The 23884-nt window shown below is 41.7% G+C and overlaps 1 protein-coding gene across 2 annotated transcripts in view; it reads left to right on the forward strand.

Moving 5' to 3' along the window:
- SEL1L (SEL1L adaptor subunit of SYVN1 ubiquitin ligase) overlaps positions 1 to 23020 on the forward strand; it is a 42946-nt gene extending 19926 nt beyond the window's left edge. For both annotated transcript variants that reach the window (XM_028718199.2, XM_028718206.2), the window contains 11 exons: positions 913 to 969; positions 2272 to 2340; positions 2678 to 2755; positions 7396 to 7458; positions 8481 to 8568; positions 11215 to 11363; positions 12669 to 12834; positions 14904 to 14978; positions 15576 to 15748; positions 16076 to 16204; positions 18252 to 23020. In XM_028718199.2, coding sequence (XP_028574032.2) covers positions 913 to 969; positions 2272 to 2340; positions 2678 to 2755; positions 7396 to 7458; positions 8481 to 8568; positions 11215 to 11363; positions 12669 to 12834; positions 14904 to 14978; positions 15576 to 15748; positions 16076 to 16204; positions 18252 to 18455 — 1251 coding nt within the window. In that variant the 3' untranslated portion in view covers positions 18456 to 23020. The remainder of the gene's footprint in view (positions 1 to 912; positions 970 to 2271; positions 2341 to 2677; positions 2756 to 7395; positions 7459 to 8480; positions 8569 to 11214; positions 11364 to 12668; positions 12835 to 14903; positions 14979 to 15575; positions 15749 to 16075; positions 16205 to 18251) is intronic.
- Positions 23021 to 23884: the final 864 nt, after the last annotated feature.

The following is a 23884-nucleotide window of genomic DNA, read 5'->3' on the forward strand; positions in this document are numbered from 1 at the left end:
CAGAAGCCCTTCACTTTCTTACACTCCCACCACATATGATAAAACGTTCCTTCTTTTTCTTTACATTTCCAGCACTTATTACAGGTTTTATACATTTTTGCTAATTTTACCAGCATTAACTGAACAACTTTGTATCTGAAAAACAACCAGACATAATACTACACTCATAACCTACAGACATCCAACTTAACAATCAGCATTAGAATCCTTTTTTCTAAAACACATAAGTTTTCAAATCATAGCATACTGGTAAAGCAGTGCAAGCCGGTTGCCTGTGTGTGATCTGAGGCTGTGTTGTACTGGAAGGTTTTCTTTAATTAGGCTCTCGAAGATGATCATTGCATTTAGGTAAGTATTTAACAGGCTGGGAAACAGTGGCTTGAATTGAAAAGGAAATTTGGATTGTATGGGTAGAACTCAAACGAATTTTATTTTATTTTTTAGAAAGAAGAAGTTAGGTGTATTCAAACATAAATGTCATGTCTAGGAAAAACTGCTTCATCTTGTGTGTGTGTGTGTGTGTTCCCATCTCTGCTCTAAAACATTCAGTCTGCAGCCCTAGGACGACACATGGCCCTCAGCCTAATTTCAAAGGCCCTTTGCAAGTGATCAGTTCAGAGTTCTGATGAGTTTGCTGGGGAGGGAGAAAATGAGATGGTCGTTTGACTCAGGGCCCCATCCACTGCTGAGACTTGGTCCCTGACAGATGACCCCTAAGCAAACATGTCCCTCAACAGAAGGGTTGCCCACCCCTATTTTAATGTATCAGTAATTTATCACTGCTTGCTGGCTTCAGGTTATTGTGTTTAATGAAGCAGGGCAATCACCTCCTCAAAGTATTTCCTTTCCCTTATTGCTATATGTTTTGCTCATTCTACAATATACATGACAAGTTTTCAATTAATGTTCTAGGTTGGACTTGGGCAGTTGCATCTGCATGGCGGAAGAGGCGTAGAACAAAATCATCAGGTATGGTTCATTTGCTGTTTTGGTAATACAGTGAATGGTTCATAAAGTCTTAGTTGGAAGGGTCATCTAGTCCAATGTCCTGCAATGCGGTCCCCCATCCTATTTGAAACTATCCTGGTCCCTGCTTAGCTTTGCAAGTGTGCTGGCAGTTTTATTGCTGCACCATTAGAAATCAATTAACAGTCAATCAATTTTAGTTCCACATTAATTGCATTGTAATAGTATTATTAATTAATATACCGCCCTATACCTGGAGGTCTCAGGGCAGTTCATATAAAAAGTAACTGGGCTGAAACTGGAATGCTATATGTGTAATGCAGCAGCTATCTGTTCTGTTGCTGTGTTATGACTGTTTGATAATAAGCACTTAAGAATTTCAGTATTTAATAGTAATCTTGAAGTTAGGAAAGTGAACATGCAAGGAGCAAGATTCCAGTTAATGCACAAGGTGTATCTCAGCTCTTGTATTCTTAAGTTGTTTCATATATAAGATCATACATCTATCTGAAATGAGAATCTAGTTTATATTGGGTATCTGAACCAGAGCCTGGCTTGGGTTTTTTCTGTTCTGGAAACATCCAAGTTAAACTGCTGTATTGCATTAAATGTGGCACTGCCTTGAAAGATAATTTGGGACCTACATCTAGTGCAGAATGCTGCAGGTTGGTTGCTAACTGGGACAAGAAGGCTTGAACATGTAACACTGGTTTCTGGCCCAACTTCATTGACTGCCAGTTTGTTTCCAGTCTCAATTAAAAGTTGTGGTTTTGAGGCTCTGAATCACCTTTCCCCATATAAACCTGCCCTGACCCTGAGATCATCATTGGAAGTTCTTCTCTGAGCACCACCCCACAAAGATGGTCTGGAAAGTGACAGTGAGAGAATAGGCCATTTTTGTAGTAACTTTCCCTACTTTTGTAATGCTTTCCCAAGGGAGGCCTGCCTGGCACCAACTCTTCCATTGTTATGGCACCAGGAAAAACTGTTTTCATTTTCCTGAGCACCTGGGCAGCACCAATAATTGGGTACTTTTACGCCAGTTAGGTTTATGTACTCTTTACTGTATCATCATGTTTTATGCTTGTAAATTGATTCAGGACATTATGTTATGGTAAACAGTTTATGAATTTAGTTAACTAATACAAACTTGCTCACTTGGCTGAGTAAGCAGTGAAGCTGGTTGTTATTATTGCCAAGTTTTCAAGATTGCCAGGTCAAACAAGACAACAAAGAGCACATTTAACTGAGTTCTGGAATTATGTAGCAATAGTTATGGATGTTTTCTCTTATTCCATTCTCTAGCGAGCTTTTGAATACTTCAATCAAGCAGCTACTGCTGGTAACTCCCATGCTATGGCATTTTTGGGAAAGGTAAGACACACAGTACGTTTGGGAAGATATTCTGGGTTGTCACTGAAATCAACTGGCTAACTGCTTTAAAAAAATAATAATCTAAAGGTGAACCTGGGTGCTTAAGATGGGCCATTGGTCTAATTCAGCAGGGCTGCTCTTATGTTACATCCCCCCCACCCCGAAAAGTTTTTCCTTTAAGTGTTTTTAAGACTTTAGTTAGTTGGGCAGCAATGTTTCTGCTTTAGTTAGAGCGGAAGTTACAGTAAAGTGTACTAAAGTTTCGTTATGCATGAAAGAGTCTCTCAGCTCATGTCTCTTTTTCCAAAAAATCTTCAGTTACATTTTGTTCTTCCAGATGTATTCAGAAGGAAGTGATATTGTACCTCAAAGCAATGAGACAGCTCTTCAGTACTTCAAGAAAGCTGCTGATATGGTATGTTTCTACTAAATGAGCATTTTCATTTTCATAGTTGTCATAAAAGTACAGTGTTTGAGGTCCCAGTCAATAGGGCGCATGACGCCTTGTGCTGATGGTACATAGGCCGCCAAGCCAAGAATTATTTATAAAATCATTCTTGGACGTTGTCAGAGGCAGTTTACAGAAAAAGAAATACTATACAAAATTGATAGTGGCAGTCATATAATCAATAACCAAAGACAGAGAGCAGTTTAAAACAAATGGAACACCAATAGGACCAGTGTCTGAAAAAAGGAAGAGTTTTTAAGGCCCATTTAAAAATCAGCAGCTCTGTAAGGAGGGAGTTGCACAATTCTGTCTGTCATCACAGAAAAGGTTGTTTCTTGTGCCCCAGCTTAACTGCAGGTACATGAACAAGTCCTCTGAGGTAGATCTTAATGCCTGCATAAGTTTGTACAGGTGTAGGCAGTCCTTCAGATAATAAGTTCTCAAACTAGTTGGAACTTTGTTTTTTTTTTTTTTTAAATATTTTTTATTGCTTTGTTTTCCAAGGTCGAGATACATTGTCAATAACTCAACAAAAGCCGTTTTTTACAGAAAAGAAAGAAAAGAAAACAAATAGAAGCAAAAACAAAACTCCTTCTTCCAAATCTTTTTTCATTATCCATTGGACTTCCCCACCTCCTCCATCTCTGTATTTTTATAATAAAGGTTATATAGCAAATTGTTACCTTGTTTCGTATATTATTCTACTTTCATCTGATTATTGATTTTGAAAAATTTAAGCTTTTCTCAATCATAACTCAATCATAATCATATCCGAATTTCAATAATGAAGCATGTTTTCCTCAAAACTTAGCAAATTCTCAACATTCAAATAATTTATAATGTTTTTGTAAATAGTCCTTAAATTTTCTCCAATCCTCTTCCACTGCATCTTCTCCTCTGTCTCGAATTCTGCCGGTCATCTCAGCCAGTTCCATATAGTCCATCAGTTGCGTGTGCCACTCTTCCAGTGTGGGTAATTCCTGTGCCTTCCAGTGTTTAGCTAGTAAAATTCTTGCTGCTGTAGTTGCATATAAAAAGAAAGTCCTATCCTTCTTTAACACTCTCTGGCCCACAATGCCCAAAAGGAAGGCCTCTGGTTTCTTCTGAAAGGTATATCTAAATACCTTTTTCAGCTCGTTATAAATCATTTCCCAAAAGGCCTTCACCCTCGGGCATGTCCACCAGAGGTGAAAGAACGTTCCCTCAGCCTCTTTGCATTTCCAACATTTATTATCAGACAAATGGTATATCTTTGCCAATTTGACTGGGGTCATGTACCACCTGTATATCATTTTCATGATGTTTTCTTTTAAGGCACTACATGCCGTGAATTTCATACTGGTGGTCCATAACCTTTCCCAGTCTTCAAACATAATGTTGTACCCGATGTCTTGTGCCCATTTTATCATGGCTGATTTAACTAACTCATCTTGAGTATTCCATTTAAGCAACAAATTGTACATTCTTGAAAGCACTTTCGTCTTAGGTTCAAGTAGTTCTGACTCTAGTTTTGATTTTTCCACCTGGAAGCCAATTTTTTTGTCTTTTTTGAAAATTTCTAAAATTTGGGCGTAATGAAACCAGTCTCGCACCTTCCCTTTAAGTTTTTCAAAACTCTGCAGCCTCCAAGTATCATCCACTTTTTCAATTATTTCACAGTATTTTGCCCAGCCACCCCCCATATTAAGAATCTTAATGGCCTTAGCCTCCATCGGTGACAACCACCTCGGAGTCTTGTTTTCAAGTAAGTCCTTGTATTTAGTCCAGACAATAAACAGAGATTTCCTGACAATATGGTTTTTAAATAGCTTATGAGACTTTACCTTGTCATACCACAGATATGCATGCCACCCGAAAGCATTGTTAAACCCTTCCAAATCTAGGACATCGGTGTTTTCTAACAAAAACCAATCTTTCATCCAGCAGAAGGATGCGGCTTCATAGTATAACCTTAAGTCCGGCAGGGCAAACCCCCCTCTTTCCTTTGCATCTGTTAATATTTTAAATTTTATTCGGGGCTTTTTGCCCTGCCAGACAAACTTCGCTATGTCCCTCTGCCACTTTCCAAAACACTCCACCCTGTCCACGATCTGCAGGGCCTGAAATAAAAACAACATTTTTGGCAATACATTCATCTTAACAGCTGCAATTCTTCCCAACAAGGAAAGTTTCAATCTTGACCAGATTTCTAGGTCCTTTTTGATTTCAGACCAACATTTTTCATAATTATCTTTAAACAAATTCAAATTTTTCCCGGTCAGGTTAACCCCCAGGTATTTCACTTTTTTAACCACGTTTAATTCAGTTTCCTTCTGAAACCCATCTATTTCTAAAGGTGTCAAATTTTTTGCCAAAACCTTGGTTTTTTGTTTGTTTAACTTAAATCCCGCCACCCGACCAAACTCAGAAATTAATTCCAAAGCTCTTTTAGTACTAGGCACTGGCTCCTGTAATGTCAATACCACATCATCCGCAAAGGCCTTCAGTTTATATTGTTTTCTACCGACCTGTATTCCTTCTACCTGCTGGTCCTTTCTGATCAGGTTCAGCAAAACCTCCAGGACCGAAATAAATAGCAAGGGTGATAAGGGGCACCCCTGTCGTGTTCCTTTTTCAATTTTGAACTCTTCTGACACCACATTGTTTACTATCAATTTAGCTTTTTGTTCTGAATAGATCGCTTCAATACCATTTTGAAATGCCCTTCCCACTCCCATCCCTTCTAAATTTCTCTTCATAAATTTCCAAGATATGTTGTCAAAGGCCTTCTCCGCATCTATAAATATCAAAGCTGCTTTCGTATTCAAATTTGTCTGTAGTAGTTCCAAAACATCCAAAATGTTCCTGGTATTGTCAGACAAATGTCTACCAGGGAGAAAGCCTGCTTGGTCTTTATGAATTACTTCATTTAAAACTTTTTTCAGCCTGTTTGCCAAAATATCAGCGAAAATCTTGTAATCCACGTTTAGGAGTGAGATAGGGCGATAGTTCTTCAATTGGGTCTTTTCAGATTCTGATTTTGGTATCAACGTGATGAATGCCTCTTTCCACGATTCTGGTGCTCCCTTCCCTTCCATTATTTGGTTGCATACCTCCAACAATGGTTGAATCAGATGTTCCTTCAGTGTCTTGTAATATTTGGAGGTAAGTCCATCTGGGCCCGGAGATTTGCCTAATTGCATGTTCTGAATGGCACTTCCAATTTCTTGTTCTGTTATTTTGTAATTCAGGGTTATTTGTTTATCTTGAGTCAATTTTTGCAGGCCATAACTTTTTACAAATTTATTTATCTCCTGCTCTTCTTGATGACCTTGTGTGAACAATTTTTTAAAATATCTCTGGAAGCACTTTCTAATTTCCTCAGGTTTCTGGATACATTCACCTTCAACCTCTAGATTGGTAACAAAGTTCAGTTTCTGTCTCTTTTTCAACTGCCATGACAGTAACTTCCCACATTTGTTTGCCGATTCAAATGATCTTTGTTTCATCTGTTTAATCTTCCATTCTACTTCTTGATTCATCAATTTCGCAAATTGTGTTTGATGGAATTTTATTTCTCTTAAAATTTCTTTTGATTTTGGATTCAATCTCAACCTTTTCTCTCCATCCTTTATCTTCTCCAAGATCTTGTCTTTTTTACCATTCCAGAGTTTTTTCCTGATAGTGTTCTGTTGTATCAGGAACCCTCTCATAACAGCTTTACTTGCGTCCCAGATTGTTTTTTTCTCCACCGAGGTATTCAAATTAATTTCAAAATAGTCCTTCATCGTTTTTTGGGCCTTCTTCACAATCTCCTGATCTCTGAACAAGGAGTCATTCATTCTCCATCTAAAGGATCCAGTTGGTATGAGTCTCAAGTCCATTTTTAAGGCATTATGGTCGGAGCAAGTTTTGGGACAAATCTCTATTTTTTTAGTTTTAGGTGCCAGTCCTCTAGACACCCAAATTTGGTCGATTCGTGTCCAAGATAGGTGGGCCTCAGAAAAGAATGTTCCCTCTTTGCCTAGAGGGTTTTTTGTTCTCCAAATGTCAATCAAGTCCATATTGTCTGTAAGTTCGAAGAAAGTCTTTGGTAGTCTGCCTTCTTTAGTCAGGTTTTGGTTTTGTGACTTATCCATATATGTGGAGACAACTCCATTCATATCTCCCATCAAAATGATGTTGTTGTAGTCAATATAGTCCAGCATTATCTCATGCAGTTTCTTGTAGAATTCTGATTTCCCATCATTAGGTGCGTAGATTCCTACTATCAGGAATTTTTCTCCTTGTAATTGTATTTCAATCGCCAAAAACTAGTTGGAACTTTGAAGGTCAAAATCAGCACTTTGAGATAACAGTTAATTCCTTTGCACATGCCTTCAGCCCAAGAATTATACCTTCAACACTGCCTGAAGCTATCAAGTGTCTGACATCAAATTTGTCCTAGCTTTCAGTGGAATCAAGAATTTTACAGAGCACATACAATAGGCCTAAACTTGGCATTGTGATGCTTTTTTGAAGGCCTAAAAACATATGTTCTTTTATTCTTCAGAATGTTAGAAATACGTGGTGAAGATCTAGATTCAAACTTGTAATTGCATTCCAATTTATTCCCTTTCATTTTTTAGGGCAATCCAGTAGGGCAGAGTGGCCTAGGGATGGCTTATCTGTACGGAAGAGGTGTTCCAGTGGTAAGTCTGCCTGGCACTTTAATGTGGCAGTACTAATCTTCTAGGAAAGAGCCGTTTATGTGTAAAATAAGTGACTCACTTGCCTTGAAAAATTAAAGCTGTTTGTATTTATGTAGTGCCATCGCTCTGCGTGGTGCTTTAGGGTGCAAGAGGGCAGGGCTTGAAGCCCATCATTTGACCTGGGGGTGAAGAGGAGGAAAGGCAGAGGTAAACAGGGAAAGAACACGTATTTTAGTTATATGTTGTCGTGATTAGTTACGCTTGGGCATTGGGAATATGGGATTTTGCCAAAGGCTTCATAGAAAATGTAGGTTTTGAGAATATGAGGAAGTTCTGAGAATCGAAACAATAAAGTGCAACAAGGGAGGAAATACAGAGTTGCTTAAGAGAGCCGGGTGGGGGAGTGGGGTTGGCTGTTCTATATGACAGTGCTGGATAACGGAAGGTCATATTCGAGGATGTATTGGGAACCAAGAAGGAGAGAGAGGGCTGTCCCATAAATCACAAGGAATCCCATTTAATCACAAGGAAAGGGAGCTTCTGCTAGATCTGAGAGTAGACAGGAAGCCCACGTAGGGTAACTTGAGATTGCCAGAGCTCAAGTTCAATATAGCTTTCCCCTTCTAGTATCAATATCTGTCTGCCGTGATATATCAGTTGCCCATTATCCACACTTTCCAGAAACAGCTGAAGACATTTTTGATCTGACTGACTTTCCAAGCTGGACAAATGGGTCTTTATCACAAGTTTACACTTGTTAGGGTCTTAGTTTTCTTTTAAATGTATTTGTCGTTGCATTTTTAACTGTTTTTAACTGTTTTAATTATATTGTGCGAAAATTGCCTTGAGATGCAGGCTTAGAAGTTACATTAACTGTAGTAGTAGTAATAATAATAATAATAATAATAAATAATAAATTAATAATATGATCCAGTAATAGCTATAAAAGTGTCTGGTAAAACTTTCAAAGTGACGTAGAACTCCAACAATCCTGATTATCAGTTGTCTTTGTCTTCTTGCAGAATTATGAGCTAGCCTTGAAGTATTTCCAGAAGGCAGCAGAACAGGGATGGGTTGATGGGCAGCTTCAGCTGGGCTCCATGTATTACAGTGAGTGACTTTAAGCCTATGTTCAGAATCTACAGCTTGGGGTCTGCAGTACTAGTTGGTGACCAGGAGGTGGCAGTTGCACTCAAAAAATGGTTGGATTTTTAAGAGTAAAAATACAGTGGTGCCTCCGGTTACGTACCGTAGATTCCGGCGTATTAGGCAACTGGTCGTATAAGACGACCCCCCAATTTTTGCTGTTAAATTATAGAGTTTGGCCACTCGCCAAGCACCGCCAAGGGCAGAGCACGCACCCCTCCGCTGCCTCTGCCGTCGCAGCAGCAGCAGCCTGAGGCAAGGCGTTTGGTGGGCAGAACTCCCTCCCTCCCAGCTCCCTCCGGGAAAAGGCCCCGAGCGGACGCCTCAGCCTCCACCACCCTCACCTGTGGGGATGCCCAGCTGCTTGGAGCCCCGGCCAAAGCCGCACACCACCTCGCCATGGCAGGCTCTTCATGGCACCCGTGAGCCAAGCGAAGCTCTGCGCAGCCACGGCAGAGGCCAGATCCGGCTCCCGCGGCGGCAGGCAGGCGGGTGAGTGCCGTGCTCGGAAAGACTTTCCGCGTCACAGGAGGCTGCATCCCCTTCTGTGGGGAGGGAGGAGGAGCAACGGCAGAAGGGACGCCTCTGCTCACCGGCTCCCTCTCCTCCTTCGAAACAGGTAGCTCCTCGTATACCCGGTGTGTAAGATGACCCCTGAATTTTGGGGTGATTTTCCAGGGATAAAAAGTCGTCTTGTACGCTGGAACATACAGTGCTTAATTCATTCCGGAGGTCTGTTCTTAACCTGAAACTGTTCTTAACCTGAAGCACCACTTTAGCTAATGGGGGCTGCTGCGCTGCGACCGCGCGATTTCTGTTCTCATCCTGAAGCAAAGTTCTTAACCCGAGGTACTATTTCTGGGTTAGTGGAGTCTGTAACCTGAAGCGTATGTAACCCGAGGTACCACTGTACTTTCTTTGTAATTTTTCATTTTCAATTTTGGCATAAGCCAAAACCAGTAGACATACAATGTACATAATTTTCCCCCCCTTTTGGCATCAAATTTATTTCCCCTGCTGTATTGTATTTGGTCATTTGAACAGATATCCTTCTTATTGAAGCCATTTCAAAGAACAGACCTGAGTACTTTCTCTTTTCTGTGAACAATAGGAAACTAAATATTATTTTACTGACGTGTGTGTGCACGCGCGCAGAGACAGAGAAAAATACTGTTGCACACAGCACGTAAAACTCTGGAGTTTGTTATCAGGCAATGTACTGGCCACCACCTTAGATGGCTTTAATAAGCATTTGGACAAATTGAAAACTTAAGAAGATCACGAATGGGACGCAGTTGGCGCTGTGGGTTAAAGCACAGAACCTAGGGCTTGCCAATCAGAAGGTCGGCGGTTCGAATCCCCGCGACGGGGTGAGCTCCCGTTGATTGGTCCCTGCTCCTGCCAACCTAGCAGTTCAAAATCACGTCGAAGTGCAAGTAGATAAATGGGTACCGCTCCGACGGGAAAGTAAACAGCATTTCCGTGTGCTGCTCTGGTTTCGCCAGAAGTGGCTTAGTCATGCTGGCCACATGACCCGGAAGCTGTATGCCGGCTCCCTCGGCCAGTAAAGTGAGATGAGCGCCGCAACCCCAGAGTCCGCAACTGTACCTAATGGTCAGGGGTCCCTTTACCTTTAAGAAGATCGCCGGGGACGGGACGGGGCAGAAAAAAGCTCAACAAATTTTTAGATGACCTCCCCCCAAAAAAGCTCAACATTTTTTGTTGAGCCGCTGATTGTCTGGCTTTTCACTTTGGGAAATATGGCAACCCTTGTTTTAGTGTTGACATTTTGTGTTGTGGCAGTATAGAAATACTTTTATAAATGCATGCAATACATAAATGCATAAAATGATAGCTGTGTATGGTCTTCAGTGCCAGAGACAGTATTCCTTGGAATACCAGTTGCTGGGGATCATGAGCAGGGATAGTCTTATCGCACTCATGTTTTGCTTGTGTGCTTCCTGTAGGTATCTGTGGCCACTGTAACTAAACGGGCCTTTGATCTAATTCACTAGGGCTCAGGTTCTTGTTATGGGTTTATTCAAGTTTTTTTTGCAGATTGGGACTCCTATCACACTTTGAATAAGGATTGGAGGCAGTGTCTGTTGCTTATTTTAAAGATTGCAGACCTGCTTATCAAGAAGTAGGCCTTGTTGAACTTGATAGAACTCTGGCGTGAAATATTTTTTTAGATTGGGCTGTGTGTTGGGTTATCCACCTTGGTTAATGAAGTGAAAGGCGAGATAAAACTTCTACAAAGAATCATAGAATAGTAGAGTAGGAAGGGATCTTGAACTAAAGCATCCATGGCAGATGGCCAGACAAACATTTGCAGCAGTATACTGTAATCAGTACAATCCTTGTAAGAAACTCACTACTTTTAATACCCAGGAGGCCTAGTACTTAATTCTCTTTCAGAACTGAATGTGCTTTCCCGATAAACAGTTAATATTTACTAGTGTTGTATATTTAAATGTTACTTTTTCCACTTTACTGTCATTTAGCTTTTGTACTTTTGGATTTATGGGGAGAACGCTGGTAAGCCAAGTGGCATCAACTTCAATCCTTCTAGCTGCCCCTAATCCTGTATTGTCACTTCTCTCTTTGCAGATGGAATTGGAGTCCAAAGAGACTATAAGCAAGCCTATAAGTATTTTAACTTGGCTTCTCAAGGAGGGCACATTCTGGCCTTCTATAACTTGGCACAAATGCATGCCACTGGCACTGGAGTCATGCGCTCCTGTCATACTGCTGTGGAGGTAAGCATTAACTTCCTTCCTTTGCAGACTTACAGGCAAGGCCTTAGCAAAGTTGTCGGAGGTACAATCAAGCAGCCGTCTTTGCTCATGGGGTTGAATTTGCTTTAAGTGTTCTGACTGCTCTGGGTGGGATTCAGCTAATGGGATTCCATCAGCAGAAGCCTACATGAGGACTTGCACTTGCACAACAGGGCTTCTCTCCCCCACATGCCCTCTGAAATTGTCTCTGAGAACCCCCAGAACAACATCCGGAGGGTGGAAAGAGGGAGACGTTGCATTTGGCAGGTTGCAATGCTTGTGCTGATGGAGCAATCCACATAGAGGGATGTTGAATTCCTCCCTCTTTGTTAGATCTGTACTCTTTTAGGTTCATGCTAAAAATAGTTTTATTTATATAGTCTACCCATATCCATAGAACGTTGATGTGTGTTTTAACCTGTTTTTAGTTTATTGCTGATTTAAATTATTTTAATGTAACTGTTTTACCGATAATTTTAGGGTTTTTTTTCCTCTTTGTAAACCGCTTTGAGGGGGTTTTTCACAATTAAGTGGTGTCTAAATTTTATGAAATAAATGCATCGTATTTCAGTTATGTAGTTTTAAGACCATGTTTGGGTCACAAATGTACAGGGTTTGAAAAGCTTCAAAGTAAATAAAGTGGAAGGACTTTTAATTCCAGTGTACTCAATTAAATGCTTTTGTAAGAATTTTTAAAAACTATTCTTAGCAGATTGCTGGTCTTTGGAGAATTAAATCTATTCTTCATCTGAATTGTACAATATTGTCCTTAAATTTCAGTCCACTATAAAAACATGAACACTTTCCAAGTTAAACACTTTCCACTAGAATATAATATAAATTAAGGTGAATGCTTCTAAGTCTAACTTGAGAGCAACAAAATATGGTTATATAAATCTGAAGTCTTTAAAGCTGGGATGGGGAATTTGTTACGTTCCAGATGCTGTTGGACTCCAATTTCTGTCAGTCCCAACCAACATGGCCAATGGTCAGGGAAGATGGAATTTGTCATCCACCAACATCTGGAAGGCTGCATGTTCCCCATCCCTGCTTTAAAGTAAACTTGGCAGATGATTTGTGCAACAGGTGAATTCCTGAATGAATTTTTATGTAGTGTTTGTCACTCGTTTCCCTGCTGAATGGCTCTGCACCCTGATCCTTTTATGCCTTGATGCCTTCTGAATCACACAAATGAAGGGTCTGCAGGAATACCTGTTTGTGACTCCTCAATGTATTCTAAGTGGTTAGCTTAAAAAGTTACAGCTATCTTGTGTGTGTTCTCTGCAGCTGTTTAAGAATGTGTGTGAGCGAGGCCGTTGGTCTGAGAAGCTTATGACTGCCTACAACAGCTATAAAGATGGCGATACGAATTCTGCTGTTGTTCAATATCTGCTGTTGGCGGAACAAGGCTATGAGGTTGCACAAAGCAATGCTGCCTTCATTCTTGATCAAAGTAAGGGATTGGACTACATCTTGTATACATTACTGGCTTGGTGCTGATTAGCTATGCCGTGATTTTTAGCACCGAAGGTGGCTTCATATGTACAGTGGTGCCTCACAAGACGAAAAGAATCCGTTCCGCAAGTCTCTTCGTCTTGCGGTTTTTTCATCTTGCGAAGCAAGCCCATTAGCGGCTTAGCGGATTAGCGCTATTAGCGGGCTTAGTGGATCAGCTGATAAGCGGTTTAGCGGGCTTAGCGGATCAGCTGATAAGCGGCTTAGCGGATCAGCTGTTAAGCGGCTTAGCGGATCAGCTGATAAGCGGCTTAGCAATCAGCTGTTAAGCGGCTTAGCGGATCAGCTGATAAGCGGCTTAGCGGATCAGCTGATAAGCGGCTTAGCGGATCAGCTGATAAGCGGCTTAGCGGATCAGCTGATAAGCGGCTTAGCGGATCAGCTGATAAGCGGCTTAGCGGCTTGGGAAAGGGGGGGGGGGGAACCCTGCAGGAACTCGCAAGACATTTTCGTCTTGCAAAGCAAGCCCATAGGAAATTTGTTTTGCAAAGCACCTCCAAAACGGAAAACCCTTTCGTCTAGCGGGTTTTCCGTCTTGCGAGGCATTCGTCTTGCGGGGCACCACTGTAATGATACGCTTCTGGGGTTAGAAATAACCAACCTGGAACAGCAAGCTTCTTGACAAATCATGAGTTATAACTTAAACAGAATAATTTATATATGTTCCATTATGGATAAAATCATAGAATGCTATAGTAAAAGTGTCCCTTCATTCCCCCCCAAATGCCTGTCCAAACCGAGACCAAACCGAGACTCAGTGGAGGTTGCTCCATTAGTGCAAATGGGATGCTGCCCCAGTAAGCTCAGCCAACTTCCTACCTGCTTGCCTTCTTCCTTACATCCCATCTAGGGAGCTTCCTTCTCCTTAATCTCAGTAAGGATGAGGACAAACCTAGAATGAGTTAACTCTGCCTGCCTTTGACTCTGGTTCCACCTACTGTTGGCCCCTCTCTGCCTTCCCCTCTACTAGTTTCATTGGGCACCAACCACTGGGCTTGCGCTTCTTCAGAGAAGTCCAGGAAATCAATACTTTGCATGTGAAGCAATCACAATGCACAGATTTCACATGCTCTTGCTTGTTGAAACTTAATGAACGGGTGCAATTGAAAAGACGATCTGTGTTAATCTTGGGCAATGTAGTGGGATTGTTGGGCTTTTTAGGTAATCGCTGAAGTACGTAACTGTTTAAATTGACCCATTATCATGCTACTCTTAAGCAAGCTTCCTATTGAAAACTAGTATAGGCACCGTGTGTGTTCCGTCACCATGGCATTCTATCCCAGTGTTTTTTGCGGCTCTAAATTTAAAGTAAACTACAGGCCAAATTATCAGTTATGGAGAGAATTCTTCTCCCACTGGACCAGAATTGCAGTTTTGGGAGGAGGGGAAGAAACAGGATTATAGTATATTATTTTTAGAATAGAACCAGGGCCTGCTGTTTTTTTAGCATTTTCCAGGTCAGTAAGGAAACACTGGGAAGCCTCCTCTCCAACAAGGGAGGGTAGGTGTTCTTGCTACCTTTGGATATTTGAGGGTTTTCAAGCCTTGCTCTTACGGGATTGCTTCCGAAGAGAAGATTTCATGAGCAGAAACATTTGTTTTATTTTTAAATATGTTGTTCCCCAGGCTGTTAGATGCAGGACAGCATCTTATACAGGGAACACAGGGGCAGAAAATCAGTCCCATGAAGGAAAGTGTAAAACACAAACCCACCATCTATGCTTGCTGGTGTGCACGGGCCTAGTGTAAGCTCCTGATTTTGGTAGGCTCTTGTCACCAACCACTGTGACCATCAGGGTCTGGCAGACGAGATGCAGGCAAGGGGTGGTGACTGTGTGATGTGAATGACAGAAATCATTTGGTTAACTTTGTGCATCAAAACTAGGAGGCTGTGCCCACCCCTACTCGCATTAGATCATCAGCCTGAATCATGTGGGTACTTGATCCTTTGGAAATTAAATATGACTTGTGTGTTTAATTCTCCCAACATTTATTCTAATTCCTCAGAAGAGGCCAGCATAATAGAAGAGAATGAGACTTATCCCAGAGCCTTACTGCACTGGAATAGAGCAGCCTCCCAAGGTGAGTCATAGCTCAAATTCTCTGGTTCCTCGGCCATAGCACACATGAGGAGTCCTTGTGGCAGTTTCCTGATCAGACTGGTAATAAAGGGAAGGAAAAATCCCTATTGCTGCTGTGTCTGTTCACTAGCTGGAAGCAGATCATGAATAGGTTAAAGTCTTGCTTTGTGCCACTTGAATCCTCTCTTCCCTGCAGCCACATTTCTCTGACTATTGCAAAATACAGTCAGATCTAAGAAATCTTGCATATTACGTAGCTGAACTAATACTGGGTCTGCTTTTGCCATGTCAGTGCACTTGGCTCATTGTGAACTAGCTGCTGTTATCAGCCTAGATCCCAAACTTAGTCATTTCTGAAATGAAATTTCTGAAGGCTACCGTATTCTAAGGGTGCATTTGCATAACGGGGCACACATGTTCAACTAAATACCGCAGAATCAAATTCTGTCCATAGTGCCAGAAAATCTTGTGGTGGAATGAAATTCCCTCTACAGTTGGTTATTGGTCTGGGACACAAACCTACAATCCCTGGCAAACTGAAAGAAATGTGCTATATAGCTCACTCTTCTCTTCATCGTGGTTGTTCTTTTGCTGATAGGTTACACTGTTGCTCGACTGAAACTTGGCGATTACCATTTCTATGGCTTTGGAACTGAAGTTGATTACGAAACAGCATTTATTCACTACCGCCTGGCAACGGAGCAGCAGCACAGTGCCCAAGCTATGTTCAACCTGGGCTATATGCATGAGAAAGGACTTGGTATCAAGCAGGTGAGCCACCTTGGGAGACATGGTCATCGTGAAATTTGTTGCAGGAAAATTTCCAGTATGGTCAGATGTAAGAATCTCTTGCCATCTACTGTAGGCATTTGTACATAATGCGCTGAGCGGCAGGTGGGGAAGGGAGGACTTTGCAATCTGGCTAAATGGAGACAAGGTCACCATTAATGAAAGTGCCTTGCATAATTATTATGCGTTATATTGGGTGGGGTGGGGGGGATATCAGCTTCCTGCTGTTATTTAGAAATTGGCACCAACAAGTTCAAGTTAATTGGTTTTGTCGTTCACAAATATATTTTAATTGTATGTATTTTGTAGGATATTCACCTCGCAAAACGCTTCTATGACATGGCAGCTGATGCCAGTCCAGATGCTCAAGTTCCAGTCTTCCTTGCACTCTGCAAACTAGGAATCATTTATGCCTTCCAGTATGTACAAGAAACCAATGTAAGTAATGCAGAGCTTTTATAGGAAAAGAATGATACTGAAGGTACTTTGATGGTGCATTCCTGGTCAGAATTACCTCTCTTCCCCTTCTTCTGTGTAACTGGCTTGAAGTATAGATGTGTAATTAGAAACAGCTTTAAGGTGCAGGAACACTTGTCTGTAGATAGAACAGTTTCTGGCAATGTGAAGTTTTCAGGTTGGAGGTTAATGTTTGTCCTTGTCTTCTGTCCCACTTTGCCTGTAAAAGTGTTTCCTTGTCACACTTGCTCCCATTCAGCTAGTGAAGTAGACTATACCCAAAATTGAGGGATGTGGGTGGCGCTGTGGTCTAAACCACTGAGCCTCTTGGGCTAGTTGATCAGAAGGTCAGCAGTTTGAATCTCCATGATGGGGTGAGCTCCTGTTGCTCTGTCCCAGCTCCTACCAACCTGGCAGTTCGAAAGCACACCAGATAAATAGGTACCGCTGCAGTGGGAATGTAAACAGTGTTTCTGTGCGCTCTGCTTTCCATCACAGTGTTCTGTTCCTCTGGAAGCGGTTTAGTCATGCTGGCTACTTGACCCAGAAAGCTGTTTGTGAGCAAACAGCAACTCCCTCAGCCTGAAAACGAGATGAGCGCCGCAACCCCATAGTCACCTTTGACTGGACTTAACCGTCTGGGGGTCCTTTACCATTTACCTTTTTTTACCCAAAATTGACCCACTGCCCCTGTTGCAGTGCCTGACATCCTGGTGTTACCCTGGTTGACTGAGTTCTTAGGTAGTAATCCGGACTGTTCATGTTTTCACAAGACCCTTATTCATCATTATACTGGAGACTCCTTTGAAATCGTTGGGTGTTATGCTGCAGGAGTAGCCAGCATGGTGCTGTTAGAAAACCCACAAGTGAAGCATGAAGGCAGTTTCCATCCCATGCTGTCCCTTCCCCCACAGCCTCCAGAACTGGTATTCATTGCCATAACTCCTCTGACAAGGGAGACTCCATTTAGCCATCATTGCTAATATCCAGCTATCTAAGGGATCCTTAGGCTGTAAAACCATCAAGTTGGGTGTGGGGAGAGAGAGTCTGAACCTATGCCGGTCAGGGTTATGACTCCTTTTTCTTGTTTATTTCAACTGGTAGTACTCCCATTGGATAGGGACTCTTAACTTGGCCTGTTTTCAGGAAAGCCCTGGGGCACTTCATTTTTGCCCCTTAGAAATGGGCCTTCATATTTCTCTTCCAGTCTGCTACAGTGAATTGGGGTTTAATCATGAAGCAGTAAGCTGCAGGAACGCCAAGCTGAAGCTGTGCACTCATCCCACCACCTTTCAGACTGATCACTTTATATTCCTGTTGAGGAAGAGTGGGAGAGAAGTGATCCCATGGGTGTTGCAGAGCTGTAGGTGGTGGTAGCCAGTGGGCAGGTATAAAATTTAACTCGAGTTAAAAATAAAACTTGCAGTACATATAATACATGGGAGGTGAAATACACTAAACAGCTTTCCAGCATCCTTGAAAAAAGAACATAACCTGGCTGCAAGGTTGTCACAGATAAGTTGCCCATCAAAAAGGCAAGGTTTACACCCAGTAACATTCTTGTTCAGGGACGTGGGTGGCGCTGTGGTTTAAACCACTGTACCGCTTGGACTTACTGATCGAAAGGTCGGCAGTTCGAGGCCCTGCAATAGGGTGAGTTCCCGTTGCTCAGTCCCAGCTCCTGCCAACTTGGCAGTTCAAAAGCACACAGTGCAAATAGATAAATAGGTACCGCTCTGGCGGGAAGGTAAACAGCGTTTCCATGCGCTGCTCTGGCTTTGCCAGAAGTGACTTAGTCATGCTGGCCACATGACCCGGAAAACGGTCTGTGGACAGACGCCAGCTCCCTTGGCCTGTAGAGTGAGATGAGCGCCAACCCCAGAGTAGTTCGTGAATGGATTTAACTGTCAGGGGTACCTTTACCTTCTGTCTTTTAACATTCTTGTTCACATAAGGGGCAGGAAGCTATTGAAATTGTGGACAGCAGCTGAGGACTGAATGCCTCTCGCTTTGTCTGTTTTTTGTTTAGATCAAAGAAGTGTTCTCACACCTTGACATGGACCAGCTCTTGGGACCTGAGTGGGACCTTTACCTCATGACCATCATTGCTTTACTCTTGGGCACAGTCATTGCTTACAGGCAGAGGCAGCACCAGGCAATTCCCAGGCCGGCAGGGCCCCGGCCAGCTGTGCCTCTCCAGGATCCTGCCCCAGAGCATCAGCCACCGCAATAGCAGGAGCCTCAGCGAAGTGAACTGGATTTTCCAGCCGGGACTGTTTTGCGTGGTTTTAGGACACCCCATGAATGGGCCACATCTGCAAGGGAGGTGCAAAAGAGTGTTGCGTTCCGAAAGTCGCTTAGGACTCTTACCTTTCTTTTTTCAGGGATATCTATGTTTCCTCAATGTGGAGTTGAATGTTATTTCAGTGCCAGTGGAATAACGAAACAGCTTTTGTGAAACACGAGTGTGTTACTTCAGAAGTGATGCCTGCTGTACCAGATTGTTCAGTGCCCTTTTTCAGTTTTGTCTCAATAGTTCAGGTGATGGTTGTGGTGGAGATTGGCCCACACAGAAAGGAAACTTATAGTCGAGTCTTTGTTCCAGAAAGTCAAGCCTCTGCTTTTCTTCTAAGTAAAAAAGGCCATGTGAGTATGTTTGCAATTGTGATAAACTTGATTTATTTTTCTGGTTCTCTTCCCAATTCTTTTGACACCATCTTAATCCCTTAATAGTATTTCCCACCCTTGAGTGTCTGTGGGTGCTTTCATTTGGATATATCAGTCCATAAGAAGCAGATAAAAAGACTATCGGTAAATATGAATATACTTATTTTTGGTGATCTGTACTTACCCCTCCCCACTTAGGCAAATTCTTCCTAACAGCAGTGGATGAAGTATGATTGCACTTAAAAAATGACAAATAATTTAACAAACATGTCCTCTGCAATGTGTGCAGAATTCTGATTTTTTTGAATTATGTACACTGCAAGAGCCTGTCTGAGACGTGTAAGGATTCCACCCCACCCAAGCTCACTCAGCCTCTTTTCTTTTCTTTTCTTGTTCCACAAATATGCCAAGATTAGCCGAACAGTGGGCTGGAGAAAAAGCCAGTGCTTTGTTAAGCTCGGAAGGCATCTTTATGGCAGTCTTTCTTTTCTGCTGCTTTTCCAGTCCATCATAATTCAGGTCTAATGAGCCAGGTTTGTCTTAACCTGATATTGCAAACTCTATTCAAGCATTCAGTTCTAAATGCATGAAGGGGCCCTGCAGGAATGTAGGGCGCTAGCCCTGGCCCCATGGCAACACAGGCATTTCCAGCATTCCACAGCTCATGTGTGATCATCTCTTGGATGCACATAGGATTTCATCCTCGGAGGCGGGAATCCAATCTTGTCCCTGTGTCGGAAAACCTGTGCGCATAGAAAGCAGCCCCCTTCAGACTGAGCTGAAAATGGCAAGACAATGCTGGCATGCATTGTGTGAAGAGGGCATTCCCACAGGTTTCAAATGCCCAAACAGGATGGTTGCAGTAGGTGTAGGAGACTGTGCAACTTTGGGTTATTAATGTAACCGCAATCTACATATCTAAAAACTGGTTAACTACCATTTCTGTTGCATTAGCTATCGTGAGATGCAAAGCACTCAATTAGCATATAGTAGTCGACTCTAAATGTATCAGTTAATAACACCCACACCATTTATACCAGTTTGGCTCCAGCACACATTATTTTTAAGCTCCTTAGAGAGTAGGAATATGTTTCAGGGGTGAGAGGATCCCCAGACTCTGATGTCATATAAGAGCTGTTGTAGTACGAAAACAAATCTCAACATGTTTTTCCTTTGGCCTCAAATCAAACAACATCTTCCAGGCTATAAGACAACTATGGACACTTGCTGTTTAACCCATTGCTCTTTTAGTAAGTCACTACATGAAGCAAAGATGCAAGGATAATTTTCTGGCTCAACGGATGCACAGAAACGTGTTCCTTTTTTAACTACTACAGTAGCATATACAGGTGTCTGTTTCTAGAGCATCATTATATAAGCTGTTGGTACCATTGAAAGCAATGTGGTATTTAAATGTTGTTTAGAGTCTGGACTTGCATACGTTGCATGCTTCTCAAAAGCACCTTATCTTGCCTTGTTCAAATGCCAACAGTCTTTGTTAGTAAGCAAGTAGACAAGCATAGTTGGAGTAGCAAGGGCTTCCATTAAAAGAGAGACACCGTATGGCTCTGAAATCTTAGAATATTATTGAGCAAGATTTTCTTCCATTAACATGTCTTGGAATCTGTGAGAGGAGCTTCTAGGAGCTGGGTGTTGTGCGGCTTAACAGTATTATGAGGTTGGACAACTTAGTAGGTGGTCTGAAAGCTTTTTCCCCCCCAAAATGTGCACATCAGATAGACAAGGTGCAAACAAAAACTAAAACCTTGCCATAGTTTGGGTCCTACATACAGGCTGCAGTTCAAAGGAACAACAGGGTTGTGGGGGGGATATTCCTTTGGCATTTCAGTAGCTTTCACAGCCCTGGAGGCAAGCCACAGCTTTAGCAAACTGCTTGCCTCTTCGGAAGTGGGAGCTGTAACTGAAAATGTTCAGGGCTCCAGTTGCAAGTGATGGTCTCTCTGCTCGTGCATTTGTTAATTACTACAGGGTAAAATCCAGAAAAGTGTGCTTGATTTCAAACGAGACTAAATTGTGATACAGTTGTTTCCTACGTTAAAATCAATACTTTCTTTGGAATGAACAGCTTAGTAACTGCATAATTCTTCAAAATTTCCAAAATATTCCCCTCCGCTATCTGATTTTATTGCTTCTGTGGAGCTTTTAAAAAAATTGCTAATTGTACCACTTTACATTTGTTTTGATTCACTTGAAGAACATAATAGTTGACTCACTCTTTAATTTCCACTTGATGTAACAACTATAGCCCCCATAACCACATCCATACTAAAACTAAACCTTGAGATAAGCAAAACACATGATCTCCCCTTTTGAATTATTTTCCTCCTTTAAAATGCAAGATAAGTAATAAGCATGTTTCCCTTATGGATTTTGCCATTGCTGAAGCTATTTAAATAGCATCCATTTAGATTTGATGTAGCTGACAGCAGGTTACATGGGGGAACCATCAAGCAAACTCAGGGATTTAAGAAAAGATCAGTAGGTCTAGGTTATCCACATATAGTATCTTTGAACATCCTCTTGTTTTGAACTAACCTTTTAATTTTCCTTTTAAATTAAGACTAGCATCTATCGATATAAAATTGCTTGCATTCAGTTGGTGCTAGTAAAGCAGGCTTTGCCTTTTAAACTTTTTGTCATGGGGTGTGATTTTAGAGAGCATCCTCTTGCTATTTAGAGGGGCAGGTGGATTTAAATAATCTAAGCTAAATGGAATTGCTTGACATGGATCAAATTGTTGAATTCAAATTGTGATTCTTTTATCCAAGATAGATCAGAACATAAATGGACTTGGCTAAGGATCTGCTGAAACTTATGTCTTTCTAATCCATCTCTTTTCTGAAAATTGTCACTGTACCAGATGTTGTGAACATGGACAGCAGCATGTTTCAGAGACTATAATTATATATTGTTTGAATTTTGCTTCCCTGGATGTAATTAGTGCTATCCATATGTATGAGAAATTTCTCCTTTCACACGTTAAGTGACAGTGTTTGAGTGAAGGGTTTACTCGAGTCTTAAATCACTAAACCAGGAATAAACAGCATATTTGAAGTAGCAATGGATGTCCCACCACAAATCTGTGTTGGGTTAGCTCAGCTCTGCCTTTCTCTTCATGGTAGTTGTCACAGATGCTTCTTAATCTGCTTTTCCATAATGTGGCTGTATGTGTGAAAATACTTCACTCTGTGATTGACACCCTTGGGGAAATAAAGTGGGGGAAGCTTGCCTTCTAATATTTTAACTACTTACTGGGGGATGAGAAAAATTGAAAGATTTGTTTCCCCACTATGTTTTAACCAACCAAACAATACAGAGCACCCAGTCCATCATCTCAAGGTAGCCATCACTGTTGAGCCCAGTTCGGGTTTTCTTTGACACAAGGTATTTTAAACAAGCCCTTGCTTAAACCAACAAATAAGAAGTTAGTTGTGACTGATCATTACACATGAGGCTGGGTGGTATGTATAAACCAAGGCAGTAGTGCTTGCACACAAAGCACCAGCACACCAGTGTCATGTACCCCTAGCCCACACATCCCTGGTGCAACTGACTGGTTCCACTGATTTAAGTGAAACTTAAGTTACAATCCTATGCACGCTTGCCTAAGAATACACCCTGTTGAACCGAATGAACTTGATTCCAAGTAAATAAGCATAGGATCAGGCTGAAAGTCCAACGTAAGATGGATTGGGGCCAACAGCTTGCACTCTGTTAATTTGCTGTTTCTAAAACCCACATACCCAAGTTACAAGAACGGAAGCTTACTTTAGCAATTCTTTAATATTTTAAACAGCACGACAAACAGGTTACTTTCCACTTTTTTTCCTTTTTCTTTTTTGAAGCGTTGACATGATTTGAGAGCTGCAACTGAATGCATACAGTTGGAGAAGGCTAGTGAGAAGAGTCCTTTTGTCTCACGCTGGCCTAAATCACAAAGTGAATAAAGGGTTTTGTAAATTTTCTTTTGTATTTAAGATGATGCAGTATAAAGGCTGGAAAAGTGTAATATAACTGTAAACACATCCTGTTAATAGAAAGATGTACAGATTCATTTTGTACTATATCTTGTTGAATAAAGATGCCACTTTTGTGATTGGCCTGTAATGATGTAAGAGAAGTTGTGTTTCCTTTTTACGTTTAAGAAGAACTGGCATTTCTGACAAAAACTATGACCTATACAGCTGAACGAGAAATCCTCCCCCCTTTTTTTTATCAATTAGTGCCTAACAATACAATAAAATTCTTGCCTACTTGGCAGTAAATGCTGATTTCAAGTAAATATACATAGGATTGCAACCTTAGGGTACAATACTATGCTTGCATACCAGGAAGTAAGTCCCACAGAGCTCAGTGGGGCTTAACTTATGCCTAAACTTGCATAGGACTGCAGTGTTACCGTCTGAGTCAACTTTTCAACCTTGGGAGGACTGAAACGCCTATGTGTTGCTTCCCTGTTTCACCTGCCTCCTCTTCTTCCCTCCTCTTGTTGCTTCCCCTGGGTTGAATGTTAGATTGTGACTTTTGTGAGCTTTTATTTTTTGAGGCAGGGTGCCTGCCTTATATTCTGCAAAGCAGCAGGTGCACTGTGAGGAAGAGAAGTTGTGAAGAGTGCTTTTTTTGCATGTAAAGAGAGCACAGGAAGAGAAGAGTCAGGAGCGTGGTCACATTATCATAGTAATGTGCAGAAGAATGGGAATATGTCCTCCACCTACTGTGCATGACCTGCACATATGCAGCTATGCATCAACAGAATATATTCCTCATATGCACACAGTTGATGAATGGGTGTGGCAGAAGGAATATGACCGTGTGCATGGAGATGGGGCCAAGATTGGGAGAAACATCACCACACACACTTCTATATGCATCTCTCTGTACATGTTGCTGTTCATCTGCCAATCACCATGGGAACTAGATGCCATGATTCAATATCTATTACAATCTCCCCACCCCCAATCCCACCCAATAAAA

This window comes from Podarcis muralis, chromosome 1, assembly GCF_964188315.1.
Source record: "Podarcis muralis chromosome 1, rPodMur119.hap1.1, whole genome shotgun sequence".
In the NCBI taxonomy this organism is placed as follows: domain Eukaryota; kingdom Metazoa; phylum Chordata; class Lepidosauria; order Squamata; family Lacertidae; genus Podarcis; species Podarcis muralis.